The following is a 26,431-nucleotide window of genomic DNA, read 5'->3' as shown; positions in this document are numbered from 1 at the left end:
GTTCGCTTTGCTATTGGTCACCCTTGTTTTCAGAGGATAGAAGTCGACAGGCGGCCCGTAGTGGAGTATCATATCTGCCGAGCTGGAATGCCTCGTCGGACCCGGAGCAAGTGAAGATGGTTGGTAGAACACAGCCTTGCCTTTTCAAACTGGATGATCAAAGGAAGATAGCCATGTTGCAGCATTTCTGCCTTGCGGGCGGGGTGATTGCCTTGGCGTTTAATCGGAACGAATCAGGACGAGTATGCCATGACCAAATCAGGCTGTCGGTTTGTTGAGGCAGGACATGAAGGAAGTCGATATTCAGCTGCGCCAGGATTCTGAGCCAAGCACTGCCACGTAGCTCTGCATCAGTCAGCGCCCCTGGTGGCTTGAAATATTCTCATCTTGTACAGATCCAACTCTTCTCCTTCAACCGTCGCCATCGTTTGAGGCTCTTTACATTGGAGAGCCTCCGCAACACTTTCATGATTGCCACAACCTCCATCTCACCACCATGCGTCTTTTGAATACCACTTCACTGAAACCTGAATACTTTGTGGGCGACGAAATCCCCGAGTACGCCATACTGTCTCACAGATGGGAAGCCGAGGAGATCCTATTTGAAGATGTCCAGACCGACCAGTGGCCTCAAAAGAAAGGCGTTGACAAGGTCAAGAGAGGTTGCCTAAGAGCCAAGGACGATGGTTTCGAGTACATCTGGATCGACACCTGCTGCATAGATAAAAGCAGCAGCGCCGAACTCTCTGAGGCTATCAATTCCATGTTCAACTGGTACCTTGATTCCCAAGTATGTTATGCATACTTGTGTGATGTTTCTATCGACAAGACGGAGACCTTTGCCAGGAGTTCATGGTTCACTCGAGGATGGACACTGCAAGAACTTATCGCCCCCCAACAAGTCCATTTCTTTGACAGTCAGTGGAAAAGGATCGGGGACCGCCTGTCCTTGCTCGACTCTATCGTCAAGGTAACTGGTATTGATCGACGAGTCCTTGGTCGAACACAACACGACCGATATTGCGAGGGCCACCAAAACCGGCGCTACGAAGGGATTTGTCTATGCGCAATGAACGACAGCTCCCGGGCCTTTCGTCAGTTACTTTCGTCATTCAGCGTGGCCACGCGCATGTCATGGGCAAGCAGACGAGTTACGAAACGTGTAGAGGACCAAGCGTATGCCCTCCTGGGATTGTTCAACGTGAATATGCCCCTTCTTTATGGCGAGGGAACGAAAGCATTTCGGCGCCTTCAAGAAGAGATTATCCGGACTTCCAATGACCAGTCTATCCTCGCTGGCGACTTCTCGCTTCGTTTCTCCTGGAATGCCATGTTCCGTGGGGAAGGACCGGAGGTGATGGACGACGCATTTGGTCACTTGTTTCCATCTCAGCCACGTGCATTCATGTCTGCCGCTGATCTGGAACGGCCAAGTGCATTCTCGAAATACCTGTCCATGACACTCACGAATGACCGTCTAAACATCGACTTGCAGGTGTGTCCTTGCTCGTGGCAAGGCAAAGATATGCGTCAACCGAAGACGGGGTGGCTAGGAATCCTGGACTGTGTCTATTCAGACGACCACCTGTCCCGGCCCGCGATCTTCCTGGAGAAGCTGAGCTCCGCAGAAGACGACCAGGGCGTCTTCATACGGATGCTGATGCATGACAACCCTTCGGTTAGAATATCTCCGGTCGCGCTGCCAGACGGAAATGAAGATGTTGGAATTTCCAAAAGGGGACTGGCGGTATGGATCGATCTACGCCGTATCGAGATGATGAATATCGATCTATTGTTGCATCCTCCCACGCAAGCACAAGGAATGCGGACGCCCACCATAAGGATCAACCCAGTTATTGGAGGTCACGATGACATGACATATCGGATCCGGGCATCGCTTCCAGAGCTGGAAGAAACACCAAAAGGCCACATCCGCGATGTAACATTCTCGAATATCCAAGAAATAGGCGCAGACAACATGCGTGGGCTTCTCGCTATCGATGATGGGTCGAGCCACGGATTCTTCGTCGCGTACGGCTTTCTAATGCACAAAATTACAAACCCCGAGGCACGGTATTCTCCCAAGTTTGAACCCTGGTGTGGACTGTTGAAGTGGCGTCGAGTCGTCCCTGATGGAGAGTTCATCCCGAAAGATGACGAGTCCGCCAATACCCTTAAAGACATGGTTCAGTTCAACAACTCCTCGCGTAACAATCTCCCGGAATCAGGCGATGATGTCCATCCTCACTACTCTATGGACTGGCCCGGAAGACCTGGTCTACGAGCCCAGGTAGCGATGACGCCGAACACGTTCCTGGGAGAGACGGTGTACAAGCTGGATATTTCTGTTTGGAGAATTGACGGATCGTCAGAAACGCAAGGCTCAGGTCATGGTGGGAGAGGTTCCCACAAGAGGTCACCGGGGCGTCGATAAATCGGTGATCAGAACCGCCAGATAAGATTCCAGCCAGATTCAGATATTTCTCAAGGTCTACACTCAATCACGTAGCATAGGCAGCGTCTGTAATCTGGCCTGCCACTCAATTCCGCTTCAAACCTCAAGGGCTTGACAAGTTTTGCCTCTCCTGTAATTCGTCCAACCATCTAACACGATGCCGTCCCCAGAGTGGCCTGACACGACCATGACATCATGCCATTGGCCTACACTTCCCTCTCACTGATTGGTCATTTTAAATGGCCTGCAGGGTCTCCCGTCCCTCCCTCTGGCGCGAGAAAATCGCGTTCTACGCGCTGAGCTGCGACCTGCGCGCGTAAATTGCTCGTCGCACGCGCGCATAACCCGACTGGACGTGGACTGGTCCCCAACTCCATGCGTGGCCCCCTTTCACAGGGCAAGTTTGTTATAGCATGCGCGTCGTTTCACTGGTGGTCAATTGCACGAGTATGCGTATTACACAAAATGTACCGAAAAAAGTATCAACAAGTTTTTCATTTTTGGTCGAATGAAAAAGTGAATAATAAAAAAGTAGTAGTCACATTGTCCATGAGCCGTCCGAGTTACCATCTAATCTGCCCTGGCCTTTTTTTACTCTCCCGAACCAACCACAACCAGAACCGAATTTCGTCTTTGTGTAGAATAATGCAGGCTTGAGCCTGTCACGTAGCCCTCCATCACATCTCGATCGAGGATGAAACAAGAAACCAACCTCCTGGCCTCGGAAATGGGCCGGGGGCCACCTTGGTCAACCCAACCGTCTCGGGAGGACCATCTTTCATGCCGCTTGAGTCTATAACGCCGTCGCAAAGGGAAAAGAAAAAGAAATAGATACAGAACCTTGTACACCTCAACTGCCAGTAGTAAAACAATCCAGACAATAGTTAAAAAAGGGAAAATGTGCGTGCGCGCGTGCTGCTGTAATATGTGCCGTCATGGTATCATGTACATGAGGAAATCAGATGTCGATGTCCAGATCCTCCAAGCTCTCAAAGGGCAAGACGTCGTTCAAGGGGTTGCCGATTGGTGACTAGTCAAACGTCAATCGCCTTTGGGTCACGCTGACGGGTGTCCTAGTTGCCGTGAGGGTGACGGGCGTCTTCCAGGGCTTTTGTGCTGGGCTGGGTGTGATGTTGACAAAGTCGGCAAAGTCAAACGCTTGGCTTGGGGTGGTTGGGAACAGGTTGCCCCCACCGGGCGTCATCATCATCGACGAAGGCAGATCCATCTTACTGTTCTTCTGCGGGGGAGTCGAAGGAGGATCCATCCGTGTCCTGGTGGACGTCTTGACGGCTGGTGATGGCGAGGCTGCCAGGTAGAGAAGTAGATCTGCGCCCTCCTCCCCCGTCTTGCCACCGTTGGCGCCTGTCCCGGCGTTGCCCTTGGCCCGTCTGCTGCCGAGGGTTCGGGATCGCATGGGTGGCGTGCGAGGAGGAGAAGACCGGATGCTGGCGTGGTTGAACGAGTGAACCGGCAGGAGGTCGTCATCGTCATCGGAGGGGGCAGCAAAGTTGGGTGATGTCAGCTCACGGCTCATGAGACGCTGCTGGAAAAAGGAGACGTCTGGACCAGCCGACGTGGTGAAGTGCTGCTGCCGGCGAGGCTTGATGGGAGAAGAATGAGCCAGCTGGTGCGAGTTCTTCCACGAGGCGTGAGCGCCAAACGACTTGTGAGCGGTGGGAGAGGCCCGGAATCGCTTGCTCGGGCTCGAAGAGGCGTCGGCAAAGGTGGCATAGTATGTGCGCTTGCGGTGTCCGGTGCTGCCGTTGCTGGAGCCTACTGCATCCGAGAACAGGGGCGCCTTGAGGGGGGAGCTCATGAGGGCTCGGGAGGGATACGGGAGGTCGGATGCGCTGGAGGATGAGTCGGAGAGGAGGTCGCCAGGCTCGGCGAGGCGCTTCCGTCGCATCTCCTCCTCGACTTTGGGCTCGATGGAGTCGAGGGTGAGGTCCTCCCAGCCATGCTTGGTCTTGAACTGGGCGAGGGCGAGTCGGTTCTGGAGTCGGCGTGCGATCTAGAAGTGGGGGAAGAGTGTGTCAGTCAGTCCAGCGACTCACTCACGGGAACAGTATGACTGATTGCGTCTGCGCAAGATGCGAAACGAAAGAAAAAACTCACCTTGCTCACTTCTGCACGCTTGAGCACGCAGTCGACGACATCTTCAGGCTGCTTCTTCCAAGGCGACGACATGGCGGACGCTCGCACTGCTCTTTGCACACTCTGCTGCTAGGGGCAACCGCCGTTTGAAATCTGCACTGCACTCTCTCTGATCCTCCAAAAAAATTGCTGGCGTTGTCCTGATTTTAATTCCGATCCCGATTTATATATAATGAAAAAATTGTTCTTTTTGCTGGTCAGTTTCCGAGAGTGAATGCGCAGTTGAAGTTGGTGGTGGTGAATGAGTGAAGGAAAGTCGAGGCCAAGTTTGGTGGTGGTATGGAGCGTTCAAAAGGTTGAGATGGAGATGGAGGGTGCGTGAAGAATCCAAGTTCAAGGAGACGGCAGGGGAACCTAACCTGAAGGTCCAGGTCGGCTCGAGTACAGCTCAGCGCAGTGCAAGCCCGCTAAACTGGCCAGAGGTGGGCTGCAGCCGTAGGCACCCTGCCCTGTAAGCTCGATGGATTGGGTGAGAGGAAGAGGGGCTCGTGCCGCCGCGGCCGGGTAACCAGTTGCAGGGGGGATGAGAGGAGAGGGGGAGACCGTTCGTTTCTTTGTTCGTTCGTTCGTTGCTGTTAGTGAGTTCAGCTGGAATCTTGGTTTCGGGAACCGACAGGGACGGGAGAATGCATTAGTAGACCGAGGGATAGACATGAGCTGAGATTGCACTCATTGGACGACGTCCACGTGTAAATAAACGTGAGGTGTTTGTTGAGAAAGGGGAACCTCTCTTACTCAACGGTGAACTATGGATTTACTCGGCAACTGAAAAGAAGAAAAACCCATCACGATACTATCAATGTCAATCACATCCGGCAATTCAACTGGCTACTCTGTGTCCGTCTCCATTCACTCGCTCGTCACTGGGGCACCAAAAAATTCACGGTCTCCATTCCTCATTCCTCTGGAAACGACACTCACACCGTTGGCCTGCTAGGCGCTGTAGGCTCCCGATCTGCCCTGGGAGATTTTTAATTAAAGAGGCCCATGCCTAAAAAAAAAGTACTTATGCACGCACTTTGCACAGCAACCACGTCCAGTCCAATCGCTTAACAGGGCCGCCGCTGCCGGGCCAGCAGCAGCCCCAGCTGGCGTTTTGTCATAGGGCTCTGAGGTTCCAAGTGCTTCATGCTGAGCACATCTCTGCTCATTTGATAGGTCGTCGTGGGCTGTGGACGAACTGCAGAACCTCCTCCTTGCTTGAGGCCACCTAAACTGTGGCCCGACAGAGCCTTGCTTGTGCATCTGAGACTTGGGGGAGAAAAATGTTGGTGGATGCCTTCAGGGCTTTGACAATGACAATGACAATTGATGCCACTTTGGTCAGCGTTGAGTTTGATTGGCCTGTGGCTGTTCAAGGGTTGACCAAACTCGGTGCTGACGCTTCAGCTGGCTGGCTGAAGTTGGTAAAGATGCACCATCACTGGTTCATTGTGTAGAGCTGAATAATTCGTCTCCTTATTGTTCTCCACCAGTTCGCCAAGGGAGATTGATACTTAATAACCATCTCGGCTCCCTCTTGGACGCAGGATCGAGCTCAATTGATCCATGAATGTAGAAACAATAGCTCCCAGCAGCTGCTCTCGTCAATCAGGGCAGAGTTGCACTATCGCGACAAGCTACCCCAAAAGAGATAAGGTGGCCGTGACCAAGGTCTGGACCTTGTCGGGCTGGAAATTACCTGGACAATAGCTCTCGGCACTTTATCAGTACTAAATTGCCCAGGATCTGTCTGTTTCATAACTTGTTCTCTGAGTGAGTGAGGCTAGATAATATCGTGATTGCGAACTGCTAAAGGGGAGAGTCGGCGGTGAAGATCTAGACACACTTGATCAATTGCTACAAAGACCCTGAGAGTTTCCAGAGCATCACGAGCCCTGAGCCAAAAACCTAAAATCCCACATTCACTCATTTCAATTGGAAGATCATTCGCACAATTGAGAAACAGACTTCAAGGGGGAACCGAAACGTGACTTTCCAACACCAGGAGAAACGGATGCGGTAGCTCAACTTGATCGGAGACGGAGTCGACGCCGAAGAAAGCTCAATTCTGGCCTGATTTTTAAAAGCACTGCTGAGCTGGCAGTTTAGCTGTCTCCAAATAATGTATGACGTCTCTCAAAGCTACACCCATGTCGTGCTAGTTGCATCGCCGTTGCTCCTTGGAGTGGAGGACAAGATAACTCTCAAACAACGATTTCGAGTTCACCAAGCAACCAGAGGGTGAGTCTTGGGTGAGACAAGTCAAATCGTCTTGTTTCAAAACCTGACCCAGGCGTCTGGCAAATCCCAAGATTTTAAACATCCCACGTTATTCCCACGAAACACGAGCCCCGATCGTCGTCAGTCCGTCATCATTATCCACACTCAGCCAACATGCTTAACTAGGCAACTATTTACAATACAGCGGACATGCCGCTGGAAAATCCCATCTCCCAATGGATGCAGAAGCAAGGTTGGGATGGGCGCTTGCTGTCGCACCTTGACGATCTGCCCCTGGCAAATCGGGATGTGGATTGGGTCGGTATCTGGCCTATGCGGATGTGGATGGGAACGTGTCTGCGTTGTCTACGTACTGCGCGCGCAAATATAGAAACAAGGAAGTTATTTCTGATATCTGATTGGCGTCGCCGTGAATTCCCCCTTCATCTACAAGATGGAGTCTTGATCCATCAAGAACAGGGAAATATGAAACGGGAGAAGACAAGGTGCTTCGAGAAGACATCTAACCAACGCTCTTTACTCGGCACATCCCATCGCATGGACATGCCGACCGCCATTCTCGGACCTCAGAGATAAAAAACACGGAATCTTGTTGGATGGACGTCGGCGCCGGCGCGGGCTATTCCCGCCCGGGATGCGACGGAGGGCGACGTCATGGACCATGGTGGTCCATACCAGACCAGCTGGCGGCGGGCGACGACTATCAAGATGCGACAGTCTTTTGGTGGACTCTCCGGGATTACTCTAGACCTTCTCCCGCTGGATGCGGCTGGGTCGACTATCGAGCTCCACCCGTTGTCCACTGTAGCGCATCGTGTGCCTGTTTCCATCCGGGCTTGATCGTGATCCTCCTGGAGGAGTTGCTCTATGAATGTCTGCCCGAGCAAGGATTAGCTATCAGTGCCAGTGCCAGTCGCAGTTGGTGTATCTTGTCAGTGCCGTGCCAGCTGGTGAGCTGTTCGAGCAGCTGTGTCCCAGTTCCTGATGATCCGTTTCACCTGTTCCTGGCATCTCTTCTCTTCTCTCTCCCTCTATTTATCTCGTACGGACTTGGACTTTGCAAATATCCAATCCATACCTGTCCCCCCTCCACGCGGCCACCACCCCTCCATCCTCCTGCCCCAAGCGGCCTCCACCGAAGAAGCCTCCACAATCTCCAACTTTGCTTGAGCTCCCCTGCTACTGTTCCATCCATCCACCACCCATCTCGCGCAGCAAGCACCTAACGTTAGCAGGCACCGCGGCCCTGCAACCCACCTCTTCCCAGCGGACCCCCCGGGCGAAGCTCCAACGCACTCTCGGCGATTTAGCCTGGTCCCGTCGCCGTGCTGTCGTGTCGTCCGGCCCTCCATCCGCCATCCGTCATCCGTCATCACATATTTCTCCATATCAATCCTGGATATCCATCCAGGGGGTGGTCGGGGAGACAGGTTAGGTAGGTTGAGTGAGGGTTATCTTTCCAAGGCAGCGCGAAGAGTGGATTTTGTTTAATAAATCTTTTCTCCTCTCGAGTCCCTTTTTTAATTCCCCTTCCTCCATCTTTTGGGTCTTTCCTTTTTTATTTTTTTGGTCCCTCTCTTGTCATATCCCATTATTGGCAGGAGCAAGCAACCTCCGACCGTCAACATTCGACGGCGGCTTCTATCCCACGCACCCCCCGCGAGACCTCACTCCACTTGCGTCTGCGTCAACCACACACCCCCCCGTTCGTTCATCTAAGCCGGACTACTACCTACAATACGAGCTCCTACTTCCGTCCGCCGTCTACCACCACCAGGTCTCAGTAATACAACCTTCATTCCCTCGTTTCCCCATCTCTTGTCCTCCCTCGATTACTCGACTCGACTTGGTTTCATCATACCGAATCCTCGCCTCCACGGCCATCGAAATCTTGCCTTGCTGAGGATAGGTCCAAGTCGCCGGCGACCATGGCTCCGTCTTTCCTCAGCAATCTACGCCGCCGCTCGAGGGCCAGTTTCCGCACCGATCGTTCTACGGATACGTCAAGCGATGGCGCTGGGAGCCAGGGAACGTCACCTTCGAGCGGTTCCCTTACGCCGCCCTCTCTCGACCACCAGTCAGATCCCGCTCTGCACCTGCAAGTCAAAGATCAGCAGCAGCAGCAGCAGCAGGTTCAGCGCCGAAAGTCCCAGATCACCCAGAGCCAAAGCATGCAAATTGTCCCACCGCGACCTCCCCTGTCGGCGCACTCGAACCGCGGCAGCGTCTCGGGCATGTCCGGACTCGGTGCGCCTGTCAACGGAAAACAGAACTTGCCAGTGTCGCCGTATGCTCCGCGGTTGACCAACATTGCTGAAAACGCATGGGTATGTCTTTGACCATCTTTCATTCCCGTCCTCGTGTCCAATTGGTTTCTCCGTGCGCTCGGAGGCGCAAGCCATAGTTTCAGGGGTCCAAGTAGTACAAGGATGATGCTGCCAAGACCTCCAAGAAGCTTCGCTGCAAGTCATTGTCGACAGCTGCTAACTCGGCACAGGTGTACCAAAAAGTTCTTCTAGTATACGGCACCATTGGCGATCCTGCCCATCATGCACTCGACGGAACACTCAATGTTTGCCGCCTCGACGACAATTTCCCCGCGATCAGCTGGCCCGTCTGCAGCTCACATTTCAAGGCTCTGGTCTACCTTCAACCAGGCGCAAACAAACTACGATTCGAGTTCTCAAGCCCCAAGCTCGCAAACAGCAACAGCTCCAACCCGATCCACGCTTCATACTTGACCGTCCACATGCTCCCGACAACCAACTCTCCGCCATTGCAACTTGCCATCGTGCTCGCCAAGGACTCCCCAGGAACCTTTGACGCTTCGCCCGCGCGCGCTGAGAGGGAAGGTAATGGGTTAGAAACCGCTGTCAAGAAGTTCAGGATGGCGGCGTACCTGTGGCAGGCGTTCACGTCGGAGCAGATGTGGCGGAATAAGCTTGGGCGACGAGCTTTCCGATTCGACGAAGAGTGGATGACAGGCACCGCCAACTACCGAGACCGAGAGAATGGTGTTATGCGATCCGAGGCGAGAGTCCATATTATCCGATGCGACAAGACCGTCGCCGAGCTCCGAGATCTCAACAAGGCCCAGCAGAACGAAAAAGCTACCCAGAAGGACGCGCTGTTTGGAATCGCCTCGGAGGCCGTAAAGAAGCACTTCAACCCGCTCCCCGGCCAAAAGCTCTATGTTTCGGCTCTACTTTTGGACGCACACTGGGACAAGGGCGCAAAGACCGTGACGGGTCATGCCGCCCTTGGAGGCGGAGATGGCGATCTACAACTGGCAATTTTTGGGTCTCACTGTCTGCAGAGCTATCCCACGAGTTTCGAGGAGGTTGTTCCAGCCTTCACTGATTGCACACCCACCGACACCAACTATGTGGCCAACGACTGCAACGAGGCCGGCAGCTCCTGGGAGGCTGCCAACATCGGAATCGGTGCGCACCTCCATGAGACGGGCCACCTCTTTGGGTGCCCCCACCAAGAGAGTGGTGTCATGTTGCGAGATTACGTTGTTCTTAACCGCACCTTTGTTGCCCGTGAAGCGTACTGTACCAGAACCAAGTCCAAGGGGGGCCTGGCAATGCAAACTGATGAGTGTGGGTGGCACCGCCTCGATTGCCTGCGCTTCCGGGCTCATCCAGCTTTCCGTCTTCCGAACGATGCCCCGATGAACCCCGATGGCAGCGTCCAGGCCTTCCCGGTCGAGAATGGCAACGTCCTTGTCATGGCGGCTACCGGCATCTACTTTGTAGAGATCTTTGCTGAAGGCGACGACGTGTGCCACTCCTGGATCGAGTATCCGACCGACCAAGGAGCACCTTCGCGACAGGTGACACTGAGCGAACAGGAGCTTCGTGCTAGAATGCCCGAGAATAAGAGAAAGGGTCGCTTCAGAATCTCGATCAAATCGTACGGAGGCGGATCGTTGGATATTGATGACTTTAAGGCGTTTGCGTCAAAAGAATCGTCCGTCAAGCTGTCGAGTGGAAAGACTGCATTCCGAAGCAAGAAGCTCGGATCCTCAAAGATGGATGGAAGTCAGCCTGCGGAGGCCATCTTCACCAGTGCTGTGAAGCAAGATCGTATCCTTTCGCGGGTGATTGTCTACCACGGAATGGCGCTAGATGGGTTGGAGTTTGTCTATGATGATGAGTCGACTCAGGTGTTTGGTAAGAAGGGTGGTAAGAAGGGAGGCGATGTTTTTGAATTCGGTAAGACCCCCTTTTTGCATGGTATAATTCGAAACTATCTAACCGTATCCCTTAGATGTCCGCCGTGGCGAGTACATTAGCGGTTTCGTCGTGCGGTCCGGCTTCTGGATTGACGGCATCCAAATTCTGACAAGCCTAGGCCGGAAGTCTCCCGTGTATGGCAATGCAAATGGCGGAGATTCGTAAGTGCCCTGCTGTCATTGGCCTTCCAAGACTAACACATGATGCAGACACACTTTGATACCCCCTCGAGGATACACCATCTGCGGCGTTTCAGGCTCATGTGGCCAGTGGCTTGATGGTTTCTCGGTTCTTATCACACGATGAACGAAGCATCAAACGCTCTCTTTTGTAATTTAGCACACGCAACAACAAGGAGATGAGCCCGAAAGCCGATGGAAAGGTACTAATTGGGCGTTGACTTGAGTAGCATGATGAGGAACTTGGCGACCATGGCCTTTGGGCTTGTCTATGCTTGGGTGCCGAGGCACGTATATTCATCTTCCGGCGACTAAAAACACGCCGCAGGCACTAGGGAGGGCATTGGTCTTGACCCGGAGTTTGGAGTACACATCTTGTCTATTGCCTCTCACGAGGCGGCACACGCTACGGTAGGATATACATAACCAGGTATGGAGGGACGGGCACATATTATACCAGGGAGGTCATCCTGAATTCATACATGTATGAAATGAATTGTTGAGTTTGCGATTAAAGAAACTCTATTTGTTTATTAATGTTGCTGCTGTGATGATGGTAACATTGAATGCTGATGAAGCTGTTATCTTGATCTCTAACTTGCAGCAGCCACAGCAAGATATCGGTGGACTACAGCAACACATCGACTTTACGGTGAGAGCAAACGTCTGTGCGAGTGTGTGAGCATGAGCTTTACATATGATCAGCTTTCGATATCAAGTGTCGGTAAGAGCCCTTTAAAGGCCAAAGTTCCGCTCAAACACCTGTGCCAAGATACGCAGGCCCCGATGGAGACGCAAATGTGACGCTGAATTGCCGCCTTTGTCGATGCATGTGACTGTGGCCGATGACTTGCAGCCGGGGATGACCAGCTCCAAAACGTTGAGCCGTCCAAGCTGTGGAATCACGTGAAAAGGGCATTGGGACACTAAGCAGAACTGGGAGTAGCGCCCACATTGATGACGGCATCCCCACCCAAGCAAGGCAAGAAGTTGGCTGTGCCGAGTAGCAAACCCGCAACGGCAACCGCGACCAGAAGGCCTCCTCAACGTCAACCATCTCCATCCGTCTCGTATCCCCGTTGGGAAAGCCTCTTTTTTTTTTTCTTCCCTCTCTACCACAGCCTCCCAACGCCACAGAACTTGCCAGACTATTGCATTACGCGGCCGTATCCATACCGACATTACTTTCGATTGCTCTGGAGACTTTGCTTTTTTTCTTTTCCTGTTGACACCGCTGCTTTCAAGACAGAGCTTGACCTCAGTTGCGATTGCATTGTCATACTCGACGCCAAGAGCTCGACATCGCGACAGTTCTCACCCCGAGCCGTCGGTTCTACTCAACTTCTCAAACCCCGCTCCCATCTACAGCTGTGGCCATAGGTCGCCGCAGAATGTCTAGGCGGAGCAGCACGATGGCGTCGAACTCGAACGGAAACATCCCCAAGGACGTCCCGTCCTCCAACCCAGGTGAGTTGTCAGTCTGCCATGGTCTCGTGAGCAGGCAAAGGAGTGATTAATGAGCTTCGCCAAGCTGACAATGCCTCGACGTATAGCAATGGACAAGCAAAAGATGCTTCTGTCTGCCGATGTTGGACACTTTTCCCTCGTGCGCGCCATGCACCTTGCCGACTTGATCACCCTCCTGAACGGTATGCGCTCCCTCGATGCTACGCGGCACAATTGATCTTCCCAAATGGTCTGAGCGGGAAAGCAGATGGCTAACTGAGCGATTTATAGGTGGTTGCGGTGTCATGTCCATCTTCACGTCGCTACGATACTGCCTCGGCGATCCCAGCGTACACGACAACATTTGGCTTGCGCTCGTCTTCCTCCCGTTCGGCCTGTTCTTCGACTTTCTCGATGGAAAGGTGGCTCGTTGGAGGAAGAAGAGCAGCTTGATGGGCCAGGAGCTGGACTCTCTCGCTGACTTGGTATGTCTGCCTCCTTGTGTGACTCGTGACGTCAAAGTTCTGACGCGACGCTCTTGGTTAGATCTCCTTCGGTGTCGCCCCAGCTATGGTGGCCTTTACACTTGGCTTCCGCACCGTTGCCGACACGGTCGGCCTCACCTTTTTCGTTCTGTGCGGTCTCACTCGCCTCGCGCGCTTCAACGTGACCGTGGCTGTCCTGCCCAAGGACGCCTCGGGCAAGAGCCAATACTTTGAGGGAACCCCGATCCCTACCTCGCTTGGCATGGATGCCATCATGGCGTACTGGCTCTCGCAGGGCTGGATCCATGACAACCTGCCTTTTGGCACCTGGTTCCAGGGCTCTGCTCTTGAATTCCACCCCGCCGTCATCCTGTTCATGATCCATGGCTGCCTCATGACCAGCAAGACGATCCGCATACCCAAGCCCTAAAGGATGGTCAAAGAGACCGTTCAACACGGGATAACAGCGATGACATCATTACGAGATAGGAATAAGCGGGAAGGGTGGGAATTGGTGGAGCAACGGGGTGAACATTTTCATTTCTGGCTTTGGGAACCCTATCATGACGATGGCTCATGATTGGGGAGAAACAGAGACAAATCGGATACGGAAAGGATAAAAACAGAAAAGCGGAGGAAACACGGGGGAAGAAACATGATATCTCATGAGACTGAGCGATATACTTGGACAGGGCATGACTAACGCTTCTCATTGAACAAAGGTAGTTAAAGATACCCATACATTCCTTGATCTGTGGCTATCGTCTTGTTAAATTCAACATGTGGCTTTTATTGTTCTGTATGTGCCAAGATTGCGAGATTACAGCTCTGCTGTAGAAACAGGGATATATGTATGTCAGCAAGCTGAAGAGCTGCCGGCGTTGCCAAGCAGACTTGAAGGTGACAGCCTCATGCAGGTGAGTCGTCTGGGCCTCGAGAAGAATAATCTTGCTGGTCTGGGCCATCTGACAGGAGGCCTTGCTCCGAGTTGCCGGTCCTTGGAGATGATGCAAGATGAGAGATGATGAGAGCCTGAGATCTACGTCTTACGACACGCTCGTGGCATAGCACAGAGTTTGTTGTTTCCTATTTTGCGAGTCTCACTCGGGGAGCTGAGAGAATTAAATATGAGAGCCTGATTGGTTTCCAATGTGCAACAAGCCAACAGCATCTCTGGCGTGAAGCCTATGTCTGAAACACGCGGCATGAGGCGCAGAGACCATTCGTCAGATCGGTCTTGAATGTGTGCCAGAGCTTGGAGCTAGGGATTTTTGACTCCTCCCTTCCGTAATGGTCCTTCCGCAGACCGGGTCATGGGTAAGGACTGATAGAGGATGAGGCTGTGTTGGAGATGGGATGGTGTGCGAGGGTTGGCGTGCGGCTGTGTGAGGGTGGATGTGGGGTTGACAGACTGGGGGGGCCTTGAGAAGCGATGCTTACGCTTATTATGAGCGGGAAATGAGGTAGTAATCGTAAATGTCGGCCAATGACGCCTTTATTGGGAGAATATCTGAGTAGAGGTGGTGATGCTGTGAATTGTTGTTTTGAGGATGAGGGAGGAAGTGTCGTCGGACCTTCCTTCCCGTTTGTGGCGGTAGGCGATCTCAACGACTGTTGGTTGCAACCGCCCGCGCCTTCTTGTCCTCCTCCACCATCACCACCACCTTTTCACTCATCACCAACAAGCCATTGAGCGACGAGCCAACCAGATGCGAGGATTGTGCAGCGGTAGTGCCCTCACAACCGCCGGGAGCAGCTGCAGCGCGAGCATGAGCGCGCACATTGATGGCGCATCTTTGCAGCAGGGAGCAAGCAGCAGGAATTCCCTTGGGGCCGGCCCCTCCCGTCATCGCTTGTACACTCGAGATTCGATGCGCCTCAGGGCTAAGCAAGCCTAGATCCTGGCAGAGAAGAGTCCTACGAGCGGGGAGAGATGGAGAAAAAAGAGAATGACCAACAAGAGAAGTGGAGAGAGTCATGATCATCTCGCTCAACAAACCCCGGCATTTGGGGTCTGAGTGAACTATTTCTGGCTCGCTCACAGCGAGAGTCCCCATCCTTCATCTCGGTTCATCGCAACTAGGCCCTGGGCCTAGCAGCGGAGTGAGGAGCCAAGAGTCAGCCCTGGCGGCTCAGACGCGGCGGCGCCTCAGTCCCGAATGGGTGGATGGTCTGGTCTGGGCATTTGATCGTTTCCGCCTTGCAAGCGCAGGATTCTTAATACCCATGGCGTCCGCCGCAGTCCTTGCTTGCTTGTCTTTGGCGAGCCGATTTCATCTTCTAGAACCTTTTTCACGCTCGCTCTGTGGACTCTGATTCAGTCATGATGCTTCTGCTGCGGCTTCCTTTCTCTTGTTAATGCACCCTCCCCATTGATCCTCTTCAGCTCGCCCAACCAAAAGCTCACAGACCTGAGGCATGAATGTCGATCGGTGCTGACGCTCGTCCTTTGTTGCTGACTGCTGCTCCCCCCTCATTCACCCTCCCTCACGATGGAGCCTCTCAGGAGTCTGGAGAGGCAGGACTCGGAGAAGTCAGAGGCTCGCCGCGAGCACCTCCGCGTCAATGCCGCCGTTCAGAATGTCACTGACACAATGATCGCCGTGACCGAGTCTTTTCGTCACCACTACCAACAGCAGTATGGTGGCTACGCTCCCCCGGCGCCGGCGCCGACTTACACACACTCTCGAAGCTCGTCCAACACCAGCGAATCAACCGAGCGCCTGCTAGACGTAGATCCTATGAGGCACATGAGCGTGTCTGACATGTCCCCGTCTTCGATATCTCCCTATCAAACCAGCCCTGTGCCCAACGTGCTTGTCCCAGGACGTTCACCAGACGCCGAGTCGGATTCTCTCCTCGAGACAGACATGTACACGGAGATGACTGAAACCACAGGGCCAGCTCCCGAAGACTTGATTCGCCTTGCAACACCAAATCTACCTGCTCGACTGGATACACCTCACACGCCTCCTCCCCGCTTCAGTATCCCAGTTAACCTCTCAGAACGTCAACCTCACGTCTCCCCGCCTCAGCTTGCAACGGACTTTTCAGTCAACCATGGAGGACTTGTCAATGCTGCCAGACGCTTCGAGGCGTTCAGATCGACTACTCAGCATCATCAGTACATGGCGCTTAGACCCGATGTCGGTACCGAAACGCAACCTCTCGGCACAACCACCCTCATCCGCGCAGGCACCGATGTCGAATCTCCAGTATCCAAGGGCGGCGTACGGAGGAAACCCCTGACTCGAGGTGCCAAGCCGATCGAGTTCAATTACGCCACCAACGAAACCCTCTTTGTTGCCGTCATCTGCATGGCCCAGGTGCTGGCGTTTGCTGGCCTTGCTCAGACCTTGGTGCCTGCTCGAAGAATTAGCGAGTCCTTTTCAGAGTCGGAGCGTACTACAGGACACCTCGCGTGGTACTCGGCAGCATATGCCCTTGGCTTTGGGGCAACGACTCTTCTCGGTAATCGGCTCGGAAGTGTTTGTGGTCAGAGGCAGACATTTATCCTGGGCTATCTCTGGTTTGCCCTGTGGAGTCTCCTTGCTGGACTGAGTGTATACGTTCAAAGGAACGGCGATTCGGGGACCGTCTACTTTTGTGTCTGCCGTGGTATGCAAGGAATTGGTCCAGCATTGATTACTCCCAATGGTCAGGCCATGCTCCAGCGTGCTTATCCACCTGGTTCTCGAAAGACGCTCGCCATGGGCTTGTTCGACGCTGCTGTACCTTTGGGCTTGGTTCTTGGTTCAGTCATGACAGGACTCTTTGCCGGGTTTGGGTCTTGGTCCTGGGCGTTCTACTCACTGGCACCGGTGTGTCTAGCGCTGGGAGTTTCCAGTGCTCTCCTTATTCCGTCCAAGAGGGTTTTGGTTCACGACTTTGAGGGCAACCTCTGGAAACGGCTCGACATTCTGGGTCTGGTGTTTGGCGTTGCTGCTCTGGTTCTTTTCTGCGTCGGCTGGAACCAGGCGCCTATTGTAACATTTGAAAGCCCGGTGCCATATATCCTCATCTTTGCTGGCCTCATCCTCATCCCGCTATTCACCTTTTTCGAAACGCAAGCGAGTCATCCTCTGGTTCCCGTCAAATCGATGCATATACCGTCATGCTTCACCCTTGGTTTTGTGGCGGCGAGCTGGGCGGCTTTTGGAGTTTGGATTTGGTACTTCGCCCAGTTCATGGAAGTCTTGGGAGACTGGACACCTCTGCTTGTTGGAGCAGGGCTAATTCCTGTGCTTGTTGTCGGTGTCGTCGTTGGGTTCATGTGTTGCCCCTTTATGAACCATGACTTGACGGCTCACCTGGCCATGGTGGTGGCGGCAGTTTTCACGCTGATTGGCTCTGCCCTGATGGCTACGGCTTCAGAAAAGCAGTCTTACTGGGTCAATCCCTTTATAAGCACCATCTTTATGGGAGCGGGGATTGTCTTGGTGCTTCCGGCCTCTGTTACTGGCCTGACTCGAAGCGTTCCCCAAGGACAGCCCGGACTCGCAAGTAGCCTCAGTACGACGTGGGCAGCATTCAGCTTTGCTGTGAGTTTGGGCATGGCGGGTGCTGTGGAGATGGGGAACAGCAATAGAGATACCCATCCTCGGGAAGGGTACAGAGATGCGCAGTACCTTGGTCTGGGGATGAGCGGGTTGAGCCTTGTATTGGCCTTGGGCCTTCTCTGTGCTGCTTGTTTAAGGCGTTGAATTGGATAATTGATTGATATGTCAAGGCGCTTGGGAGGAATTTTTGTTAGTTTTTATACCCCGGCGAGCGTCGATAGTTGTAGTTATACACAGCACATCACAATCATGCAAAGATACAAGACAAGACACGAGTGAGCGTAAAGGTTGCCCGTCATTGTTTTCTCTCTCCTCTTCCTTCTTGAATCCTCTGCGTCTGTACAGAATCCCAATGCCGCGCGATGAGCGCACATTTGTAGGATCGGATATAAGAGCCAGCGGGGGAAAAACCAGAACCAAGCAAGAACGACAACAACAATTGGAAATAAGACCGTATAACGCCAGAAGAATACACTTGTTTCCCTTCTTTCTTCCCCTCCCTTTCCATTTCTTTCCAACAACACCTTCGTGGGTCGCGTTTTTGTGTCGGGGCTCGAAACTCTCAAGGAGGTTGGTGATTTATAAGTGTCGTTTATCGGCCGCCTCGGCTGAAACCACCACGTCCTCGACCACCGCCGAAGCCGCTGCCACCCCGGGAGAAACCACCGCTGCCACCGCGACCACCTCCTCGGCCACCAAAGCCACCTCGGGAACCACCCCGAGGACCACCACGGCCACCGCCAAAGCCACCACGACCACCTCCGCGAGCACCGAAACCACCACGTCCGCCACCACGGGGACCGCCGCGACCACCACCGGCGCGCTTGACCTTGGGAGCACCGGGCGGGGGCTTGGGCTTGGGGAGGAACTTGTCGAGGGGCAGGAGCTTCTCGGAGCCGATGTAGAACTTGTCGCCCTCCTTGAACGAGGTGGCCTGGATGCCCTCGGTGGGCTTGATGGTGAAGAAGACCTGGTTGATGGGGCCGAGGACCTCGTCGACCTTGCCGACGGCCGTCTTGTTCTCGAGGAAGATTTGCGCGTTGAAGTGAGGCACCTTGGGGTTGATGGACTCGCAGACCATTTCACCTTCGCACGCGTGCATGAACTTGCCCATCTCTGAGGACATGCATTAGTATTCAGCATTTAGAAGGAGGAGGGAGGTTACACACCGAGGATCTGAGCAGGAGGACCCATGTCTCGCTGCTGGAAACCTCCACGGCCTGAGAACATTACACGTTAGCAACTTGTCATCTCGACCTCAACTTCAACCCTTTGACTCCAATTCATTCACACAGCGTTTCCCCCTCTTGTCACTTCCCTCCCAAGTACCCTCAACCCAGATATCGTCTTAGAAAAAAGAACAAGGGGGACATACCGCCTCCGCGACCGCCAAAGCCGCTACCGCCCCGACCTCGCGAACCGCCTCGGAAAGACATGATGGCGCGTTATTTTTCTTGTTGAATTAAAAATCCGGGTCGCCAATTGAAGCTGTGTAACTCGCGCGCGACTCGATCGCCCTCGCTCGCTTGGTGTTGCAGGAAAGCCTCGTAGGAAGTGGTTCGCGATGGGATCGTTTGCTTCCAACTTTTTTTTCCAGTGTGAAATTTTCAGAAAGGAAACGCCTTGTTCCCACCGAAGGTCTGGCGGGAAGCTAGCTTGGAGCACGCCGATTGGTGGGAGGGTGCATTTCCGGATCATCAGTTATGCCGGGTGGCTGGTGGGTGAAGTACGTACCTACAACACCAGCCTCAACTAGATGCTCAAGGTCACTTTCATCACTCACAACTTCATGATAATGTGGCCATTTTCACCAATTCATTGCAAACTACGAAACTCGCTAATAGATCCGAATCAAATACTCAAAATTCATTGCCTAACGAGGGATATACAAAGCACACGTCTCGTAGCGAACGCCTCCTGTCCCTCAACGAGACTACTCGCTCCATCCATGACCATTGTTTTGAAACTGCATCCCTTCCTTGCCATATACACACTCCGACCAAAAGGAAATCGAGTAACCAAATACCCACACAAAAGAGAACCCCAGTGGCACCAGTCCACCTCACGCAAAAGTGCTCTTAGGATAACCACCAGGAATGTGCAGGTTGGAAATGGTGTTGTGGCTCTCGGTGCGGTTGTTGCCAGAAGGTCGCACAGGAGGAATATCATCCTCGTCGTCTGTTCGAAGAAGCACCGAGTCGGGCTCCGTAAACACCGATTCCGGCTTGTTAGTAGAAGGCTGGGACTCGCCAGCAGCGCCGCCATCCAGTCTGGGGAATCCTTCTCCAACTGTCATCAGGTGGTAGTTGGTTGCTTTGGTACCACCGTTGGTATGCTCATCCCAGCCTGGCTGCTGGTTGGAAGACGCCTCCCGCTCATATGACGTAGAGTCGTTATAGGATGTCTGGTTGTAAGTTGAGGTCTGAGGACCAAGGACGTATCCGTTGTTATCTTGCTCCCGTGGCTCTTCATGTGTGTTGCCCTGCAAGTCGTACGGTGGCTTGTTGTTGTCGCGATCCTCCTTACCCTGAGGAATCACGATGGGAACAAAACGGGTATCGTCTCGGTTCTCCTCGACGTATTCCGACAGCCCCATGGGATGCTGTGGATAAGGCGGCTGGGGCTTCGGCTGATGAATCGTGGTCGGTTCGCCCGGGGCCTGCTGGACGGGCTCGCTCGTGTAAGGGTTGACACCATCGTAGTGCGCCTTTTGGCTGGCAATGGCAGCATTTGAGGGCATCTCGTCCAGAGGCGTCTGGTGCACAGCTCCATAGCCCAGACCATTCTCCCGGTTCTGTTCAGAGTTTCCAGCTGCCGATCCAACCAAGGCCCCCGTCACAATCGGCGGCAAGGAGTCCTTGTGGTTGTCCTGGAACCCGGAGCTTACACTAGAAGGCGAATGAGAGGCCTGTAAGCCACGTTGCGCATTGACTTGGATATCAGATGGGAACCGCCCACCTGCTTGAGATCGCCGGGGGGTCGTATCGTGTTGCCTCGGTCCCGGGTTGGTAAAGGATTCGGTGTCGGCCGTGAAGGGCTCCTCGTCTTCCTCGTCGACCAGTCCATCGCTACTAACTGACCGTCGGGATGATCGGCTAAGGCTCCTAGAATGGCTGCGCACAAACTGGCTGCGCTCCTCGGGCGTCTTCTCCGTGAGCACCTTGATATCCTCGTACCAGGCCATCATGGTATCGTGGCTCTCGGCGCGGAAGACCCAGGTGTGTCCACGGTGCATGCCGCCCGTCTGGCGGCCCTTGAGAATAAACTTGTTCGAAGAGCCCTCTCCGTTCGAGTGAGATCCTAGTTTCTGTTCTGGAAGGTATAGAGACATGACGGGGGCTTGCGCCTTATCCGCCGATTTGAACTCGTGGAGGTGAGTCGCAGAAAGTACATACCTGGCATATATTAGCAGAGCCCTTGTTCGCAACACAATAGACTTACCAGCCGGCTGTATAGCTCTTGAGATATTTGCTCTTTCGCTCCAGCAATCCGGCCCGGATCTCCTGCGCCGCCTCGTGGTCCTGTCCGGGATAGTGAATCTGGTCCGCCGTCCTGAGGGGGATTGTCGGGTCGACGAATTTCTCGTCGTGGGTAACAAAGTGCATCCATTCGTGGTCCTTGGGCATGGAAATTGGGCCGTCTCGAAGCTCGCCAATGACGTTGTACGAGTTGTCGGCCTCACGCTTGAGGATGCCAGCGTAGGCATTATAGGCCTTCTGGATCTCTCCAACAACAATTGACTCTAGCTCTCGGCCTGAGTTCTCCAGGTTGAGATATGCCTGGTGCAGGTAATTCTCCTCGTCAATCTGCCGTTCCACCTGACGGTCGACAGCCAAGCGGAGCAAGTATGGGTCTTGTTTGCCGGTCGTTAACGACTCATCAAGCTCATTCCGCCCCAACACGTCACCAAGAGTCTTGACTGCCTTGCGAGTGTGGTCCATCTCTTTCTCAACCGAATTCTTGAAGTCACCCGAGAGGTTCTTAATTTCCTTGATCTTCTGCTGAAGATCGCTTCGCAATCCAGTCAGGGCGAGAATCACGTCATCTTCAATCTCCTTGGCCTTGTTGGCTTCGAGAACAGCGTTCTTGTTGTAGACTCGCAGAGATTGGAGCGCATCATCAATACCCGCCGATTGAAGGAAGCCAGGTGGTGCAGAGATGTTGTTGGAAACATTGGCCAGTTTGATGAGAGATTTGGAGCGGTGCTCATAGTGTGTCTGAATCTCACGAAAGTATGCGATGAGATCCTTGAGCACCTTTCTCCAGTTCTGAAACCGGTTTGCGAGCGCATCGGTCGGGTTGCCAGATGTGGGAACTGGGCAGTGGAAAGCACTGTGCGCCTCGTCGGGATCCGATGTAGATTGCAAGGCGAGACTCTTGACGCTGCCAGCCCTCATGCTACGACGGCTGCTGCTGCGCTTAAGGCTCCCATTGCGGCGCAGCGAGTTCTTTTTCTTGAGGGTGTTGGAGCGCACGGGGAGCGCTTGGTCGTCGCCAGCATTGAAGCTGTGCACCGAGTTGGCGCGCTGCATGCTTGCGCCGTTGTGAGGATAATCAAGAAGGACAGAAGGTCCACGCTGTGCGGCTCCCCATTCCTCGGTGAAGCGACCCTGTTGTTGCGACAGCTGCTGCGGCGCGTGTGTAGAATTCGAGAGGTGGTAGTCGTCGTCGTATTGTGGATGAGGTTGCGTGTTTGCGTTGGCGGCCGTGTTGAGGGCGGTTGCGCGCTGGTATGAGGCCGAGGAGGATTCAGGAGAAGAATCTTGACCGTAAGAGTATGAATAGTATGGACTCTGGGCAGAGGCCGGATGATGTGGAAGAGATGAAGGTTGACCTTGGGATTGGGAGTGTGGTAGATCCATGGCGGAGGTGGCGCTGTTATCCCTCCTGCTCCCAAGTAGCTAGCAGGACAGGACTAGTGATGGTGTAGAAAATGGACGGACGGGATGGACCACGAGGAGACCGAGATAGAAGGGCGAGGAACCTAGACAGTCAGTAGATGCGCAGTGTGGAGGGGAGTACTTTGCACTGCAGCGGAGCATGCAGCTGGGCTGGGCTGGGCTGGTTGCTGGGCGAAGAGGACGGGATGGACGCAACCAAAATCAGGGTGTAAACTTGCAGGTTACGTTACGGGCGGCAGGATGATGGTGTTGACGCAATGGGCGCACAATGGCCGCTGACGGCGCACGTAGACAGCCAGCGAGCTAGCACCAGAAGGGACGTCGCTCGAGTCCAGAAGTGAGACTAGTGGCTCCCGGAAGCCCACCTCACCGTCGTCTGTTCCAGTGTGGAGGGGGCCTGAGACAGTGATGATGATGATGGAGATGCGACGTACAGTATCTTGATTGATCGATTGATTGAATGATTGTCTGAGAGCTCAGCCTAGATGCAGCTCGAGTGGAGACGAGGGATGAGATTCGAGTCAGCGGGTAATGGACTGAAGATCAGGGTCTATTCGTTGCAGGGAGGAAGCGTGAACGTGGAGGACAAATCGACACAAGATGCAGCGAATCTAGACCTCGGTGTAGGTTTCGAGAGCTGGATGTCTGTTTATGGATCCAGCCGAGGACGATATAACTAGCAGACGCCAAGAACAGGACAAGCGCAGTACCGGGCGAGCTGAGGAGAGGTACGGGAGGTGTGCCGGTGACAGCTTGGGCGGCAATGTATGATGTTAGTGATGGTCGTTGCGATGGTTTGTTTAGGGCAGGACAGGACGATGATGCAGATGTTCAGACAAAGACAGCAAGGGTAAGGGGCCGGTTCCCTGAGTGAAGTTGCCCGCCAAGAACACATCACTTACACCAAATGGGCTCATCCGGCGGCGGTACTTGAAAGGTACATCTTCTGACAGCACACAGACCCCCTAATTCTTGGCAGACAGGCAGCAAAAGACCCCTACACATCTGTCAAGACTAGCACTTCAAAGGTACTTCTTTGTACCTCTCCCACTCGCAAACACCTGCTGCTTGCAGCCAGTTTCTTCCCCTTCCCCCACCTCCACTTCCCACCATGACGTCGCCGACGCCACTCCAAGAACGTTTCCCCCCCTTGGTGATGCCTTCAGACCTGCAAGAAACCAAACGACGATCGTCATCTTCCCCCCAGAGTCTCATGGTCCCCGGTTTTGACTGTTTCTACTACTCAGCCACGCGCCGGACACACACGGCTCCGTCTGGGCCCGCGTCACGTTCCTGCGTTGATGTTCATTATCCCTCGGCACCACCGTCTCCCAGATCTGCAGCGTGTTGTTTCATCGACTCGTTAATCACCTGGATGTCTCCGGCATGTGGGTTCTCCCTGGGCTTAGCGCTCTGTCGTCCTTACAGTACAGCCGGATCCGGCTCGGCACTCCTCTGGGCTGAGTACCCGTATCTTTGAGTTCCTGGGCAAGACGCTGCGCAAACCTTGGGCTAGTTACATCCGAGTGTCTTGAACTGTCCATCTGGTATCACGGAGTCGCACAATCCCCTCAATGATGCCATCGTCACATGTCATTGTGAGACGCAAATTCTTCTGTCAACTCCTTTGTTACCAAGGAGCTTCTTCTCACGGGCCTATCCATTCACCAGCTCAGTATAGATAGTCTCGACACACTAGAGTAATGAGGCCGCCGGCGTTTATACTTGGCAATCTCCCCGAATAATCCCAAAACGCCGTGCCTGATGCTTTGTGCCCAACAAAGTGAAAGCTCCACAACGCCGTCGTCAAACCAACAGTTCCCTAGCGTCATGACCTTGATCGGTGCTCTCCACTACCCACAGATCTTTCCCCAATAGTCTTCTGTAACTCTTGTTCTCCTGATCATAAGTTGTGTTTGCAAGAACGGGTTCACGCCTCCTGCTCTGGAACGGCCTCTGTGGCCGGCTCCGCAGGGGGTTTTTCGACCGTCTTCATCTTCCCTCGTCGTCTTGGAGGCGGCGCTTTGGGAGGAGTTTTCTTCTGGCCCCCGTTGACAAACTTTTGCGCGAACGGGACTCCATGTCGATGCTTTGGTACTGCTGGTAGAGGCTTCTTAGGCCTAGATGCCATCGTGACGCCCTCCTCTGAGCCGTCGGCGTCCGCTCCTTCTTCGCCTGCACGGCTCGGCGTCTGCACACCGGGCTTCTCCTTAACTGCTGCCACGTCGCTTACGCTGATACTACTCGCGGTGTCGGAGCGCGACAGACTGATGCCCAAAAACCTGCGTGCCACCTCTGCCTCGCCGGACCCTTGTGTGGGCGATTCCACCTCTTCAATCCATTTAACCTTTGAAACACGTTCGACCAGACGCAATGTAGTCTCGTCAGCTGGCGCAAAATGCACATTATGCGAGCCTCGAAGGATGTTTAGCACCCGAAGTATCTCGTCCTGCTTGTAGTGTGGCGGCTGGCTCAGTTGGGTGTGCGCCAACAACGGATACAGGACTCGTAGGTAGGTATGCCTCAAAGACATCTTCTCGTCCGGCAGGTCCATGAGGTTTCGAATGATGACGTCGAGGAGCACCCTCAGATCGTTTGTGTAAAAGTATTCGTATGTCGCCTTGTTTGTGAACAGGAGATACAACAGCTTCAAGATAAGCAACTGTAGCGAAGTCTCCGTTTCTCGGTTTAGAAGCAGGATAATATTCTCTCCAAAAGTCCTGAAGAACGGTCCATGTAGACTCAGGCATTTTACAATTCTGTTGGTCAAGGGCGAGGACGGATCGTTGGCGGTATCGGTCGAAGCGAGCATATACTGTTCGTTCAAGACAAGCTGTTTTCATGTTAGTCGCCACTGCACGCTAGTATGATGTTCTGCTACTCACCAAAACTCTTATCGTAGGATAGTGGTAGGGATCATGAACATCGTCAGACACCTCCTCAATCAAGCGGAACAAGTAGTGGACAAAGCCATCGTCGACCACCTGCAAGTCATCGACTCGAAGCCGCTCCATACGCGACATCTCGTACATGAGCTGCAGCAAAAGTCGATGCAAACGCGGATCCGCGTCTCGGCGGCCATTGATGAGCTCAAGGAGGCGGGGGAAGCATGCCTCGCCCACCATGCGGGGAAACATGGTCTCGTCCTGGCAACCATCTAGCAGGAGGAAGCAGGCAATGGCGTGGAGCGGTCCGATCTCGTCCTCCTGGAGGAGGCTGTAGATGATCTGGGTGCGAACGTATTCCTTGTTGGTCTGGAACAGATCGCTGGCGAGGAGCATCTGGGCACAGGTGATGATCTCATCCTGAGACTCGCAGAAGTGGTCGCGGAGGCGGGTGGTCAGCTCTACCCAGGTGCGCAGGGCATCATCGATCGTTTCGTGGCTTTCGCACTTGCTCGAGACGCATTTTCCGAGTTCTGCGAGCACATGGTGTCAGTCCGCTTCGCTGCAGGCCAGTTATCTCGGCGGCAGATGCGCGCCGCCATCCAAACCCACCAGTCCAGAGCTGTTCTTCATCCTCAGGAGAGAGAGGAGCGTCGTCGAAATCTGCCATAATCCTCGATTTTCTGTGGGCACAACCGCCAATGCATCGGGTCCTGCTGCCGAGGCTGGATCCGCAGTTGCTATCGACGGGCGAGTTTACGCTGGATAGACGACGAGTCGACGGGCCAACTGACAATGGCTTCTTGGGGCAGTCGCAGGCGCAGGCGCAGGCGCAACGGTCATCTCCTAGCACGGGATGGGATAGATCGAGCTGCGAAAGGAAGTTCGTGTTCCAGAATC

At 53.9% G+C, this 26,431-nt stretch overlaps 8 protein-coding genes across 8 annotated transcripts; 4 read left to right on the top strand and 4 right to left on the bottom strand.

Annotated features, from left to right (window-relative positions):
• Positions 1-496: 496 nt before the first annotated feature.
• On the top strand, positions 497-2,434 carry NCS57_00553300 (HET domain-containing protein; the record flags this gene model as incomplete). The annotated part of the gene is made up of 1 exon (XM_053055452.1): positions 497-2,434. The coding sequence occupies one exon, from the start codon at positions 497-499 to the stop codon at positions 2,432-2,434; it is 1,938 nt and encodes a 645-aa protein (XP_052914407.1).
• Positions 2,435-3,485: 1,051 nt separating this feature from the next.
• On the bottom strand, positions 3,486-4,645 carry NCS57_00553200 (uncharacterized protein; the record flags this gene model as incomplete). Its single annotated transcript, XM_053055451.1, has 2 exons — positions 3,486-4,469; positions 4,574-4,645. 2 exons carry the CDS (start codon positions 4,643-4,645, stop codon positions 3,486-3,488), a joined length of 1,056 nt encoding a protein of 351 aa, XP_052914406.1.
• A 4,118-nt stretch (positions 4,646-8,763) lies between these two features.
• Positions 8,764-11,382, top strand: NCS57_00553100 (Jacalin-type lectin domain-containing protein; the record flags this gene model as incomplete). Its single annotated transcript, XM_053055450.1, has 4 exons — positions 8,764-9,162; positions 9,333-11,055; positions 11,111-11,237; positions 11,286-11,382. 4 exons carry the CDS (start codon positions 8,764-8,766, stop codon positions 11,380-11,382), a joined length of 2,346 nt encoding a protein of 781 aa, XP_052914405.1.
• Positions 11,383-12,646: 1,264 nt separating this feature from the next.
• NCS57_00553000 (CDP-diacylglycerol--serine O-phosphatidyltransferase) lies at positions 12,647-13,616 on the top strand (the record flags this gene model as incomplete). The annotated part of the gene is made up of 4 exons (XM_053055449.1): positions 12,647-12,722; positions 12,809-12,904; positions 12,993-13,186; positions 13,248-13,616. 4 exons carry the CDS (start codon positions 12,647-12,649, stop codon positions 13,614-13,616), a joined length of 735 nt encoding a protein of 244 aa, XP_052914404.1.
• Positions 13,617-15,678: 2,062 nt separating this feature from the next.
• Positions 15,679-17,889, top strand: NCS57_00552900 (MFS domain-containing protein; the record flags this gene model as incomplete). The annotated part of the gene is made up of 1 exon (XM_053055448.1): positions 15,679-17,889. One exon carries the CDS (start codon positions 15,679-15,681, stop codon positions 17,887-17,889), a length of 2,211 nt encoding a protein of 736 aa, XP_052914403.1.
• Positions 17,890-18,337: 448 nt separating this feature from the next.
• Positions 18,338-19,181, bottom strand: NCS57_00552800 (H/ACA ribonucleoprotein complex subunit; the record flags this gene model as incomplete). The annotated part of the gene is made up of 3 exons (XM_053055447.1): positions 18,338-18,861; positions 18,915-18,965; positions 19,121-19,181. The coding sequence occupies 3 exons, from the start codon at positions 19,179-19,181 to the stop codon at positions 18,338-18,340; spliced, it is 636 nt and encodes a 211-aa protein (XP_052914402.1).
• A 626-nt stretch (positions 19,182-19,807) lies between these two features.
• NCS57_00552700 (PH domain-containing protein) lies at positions 19,808-22,607 on the bottom strand (the record flags this gene model as incomplete). The annotated part of the gene is made up of 2 exons (XM_053055446.1): positions 19,808-21,140; positions 21,187-22,607. 2 exons carry the CDS (start codon positions 22,605-22,607, stop codon positions 19,808-19,810), a joined length of 2,754 nt encoding a protein of 917 aa, XP_052914401.1.
• Positions 22,608-24,576: 1,969 nt separating this feature from the next.
• NCS57_00552600 (DUF2013 domain-containing protein) lies at positions 24,577-26,201 on the bottom strand (the record flags this gene model as incomplete). The annotated part of the gene is made up of 3 exons (XM_053055445.1): positions 24,577-25,479; positions 25,532-26,064; positions 26,144-26,201. The coding sequence occupies 3 exons, from the start codon at positions 26,199-26,201 to the stop codon at positions 24,577-24,579; spliced, it is 1,494 nt and encodes a 497-aa protein (XP_052914400.1).
• Positions 26,202-26,431: the final 230 nt, after the last annotated feature.

The sequence above is a fragment of the Fusarium keratoplasticum genome, chromosome 4 (assembly GCF_025433545.1).
Source record: "Fusarium keratoplasticum isolate Fu6.1 chromosome 4, whole genome shotgun sequence".
In the NCBI taxonomy this organism is placed as follows: Eukaryota; Fungi; Ascomycota; class Sordariomycetes; order Hypocreales; family Nectriaceae; genus Fusarium; species Fusarium keratoplasticum.
This window is presented reverse-complemented; position numbering and strand designations above follow the sequence as displayed.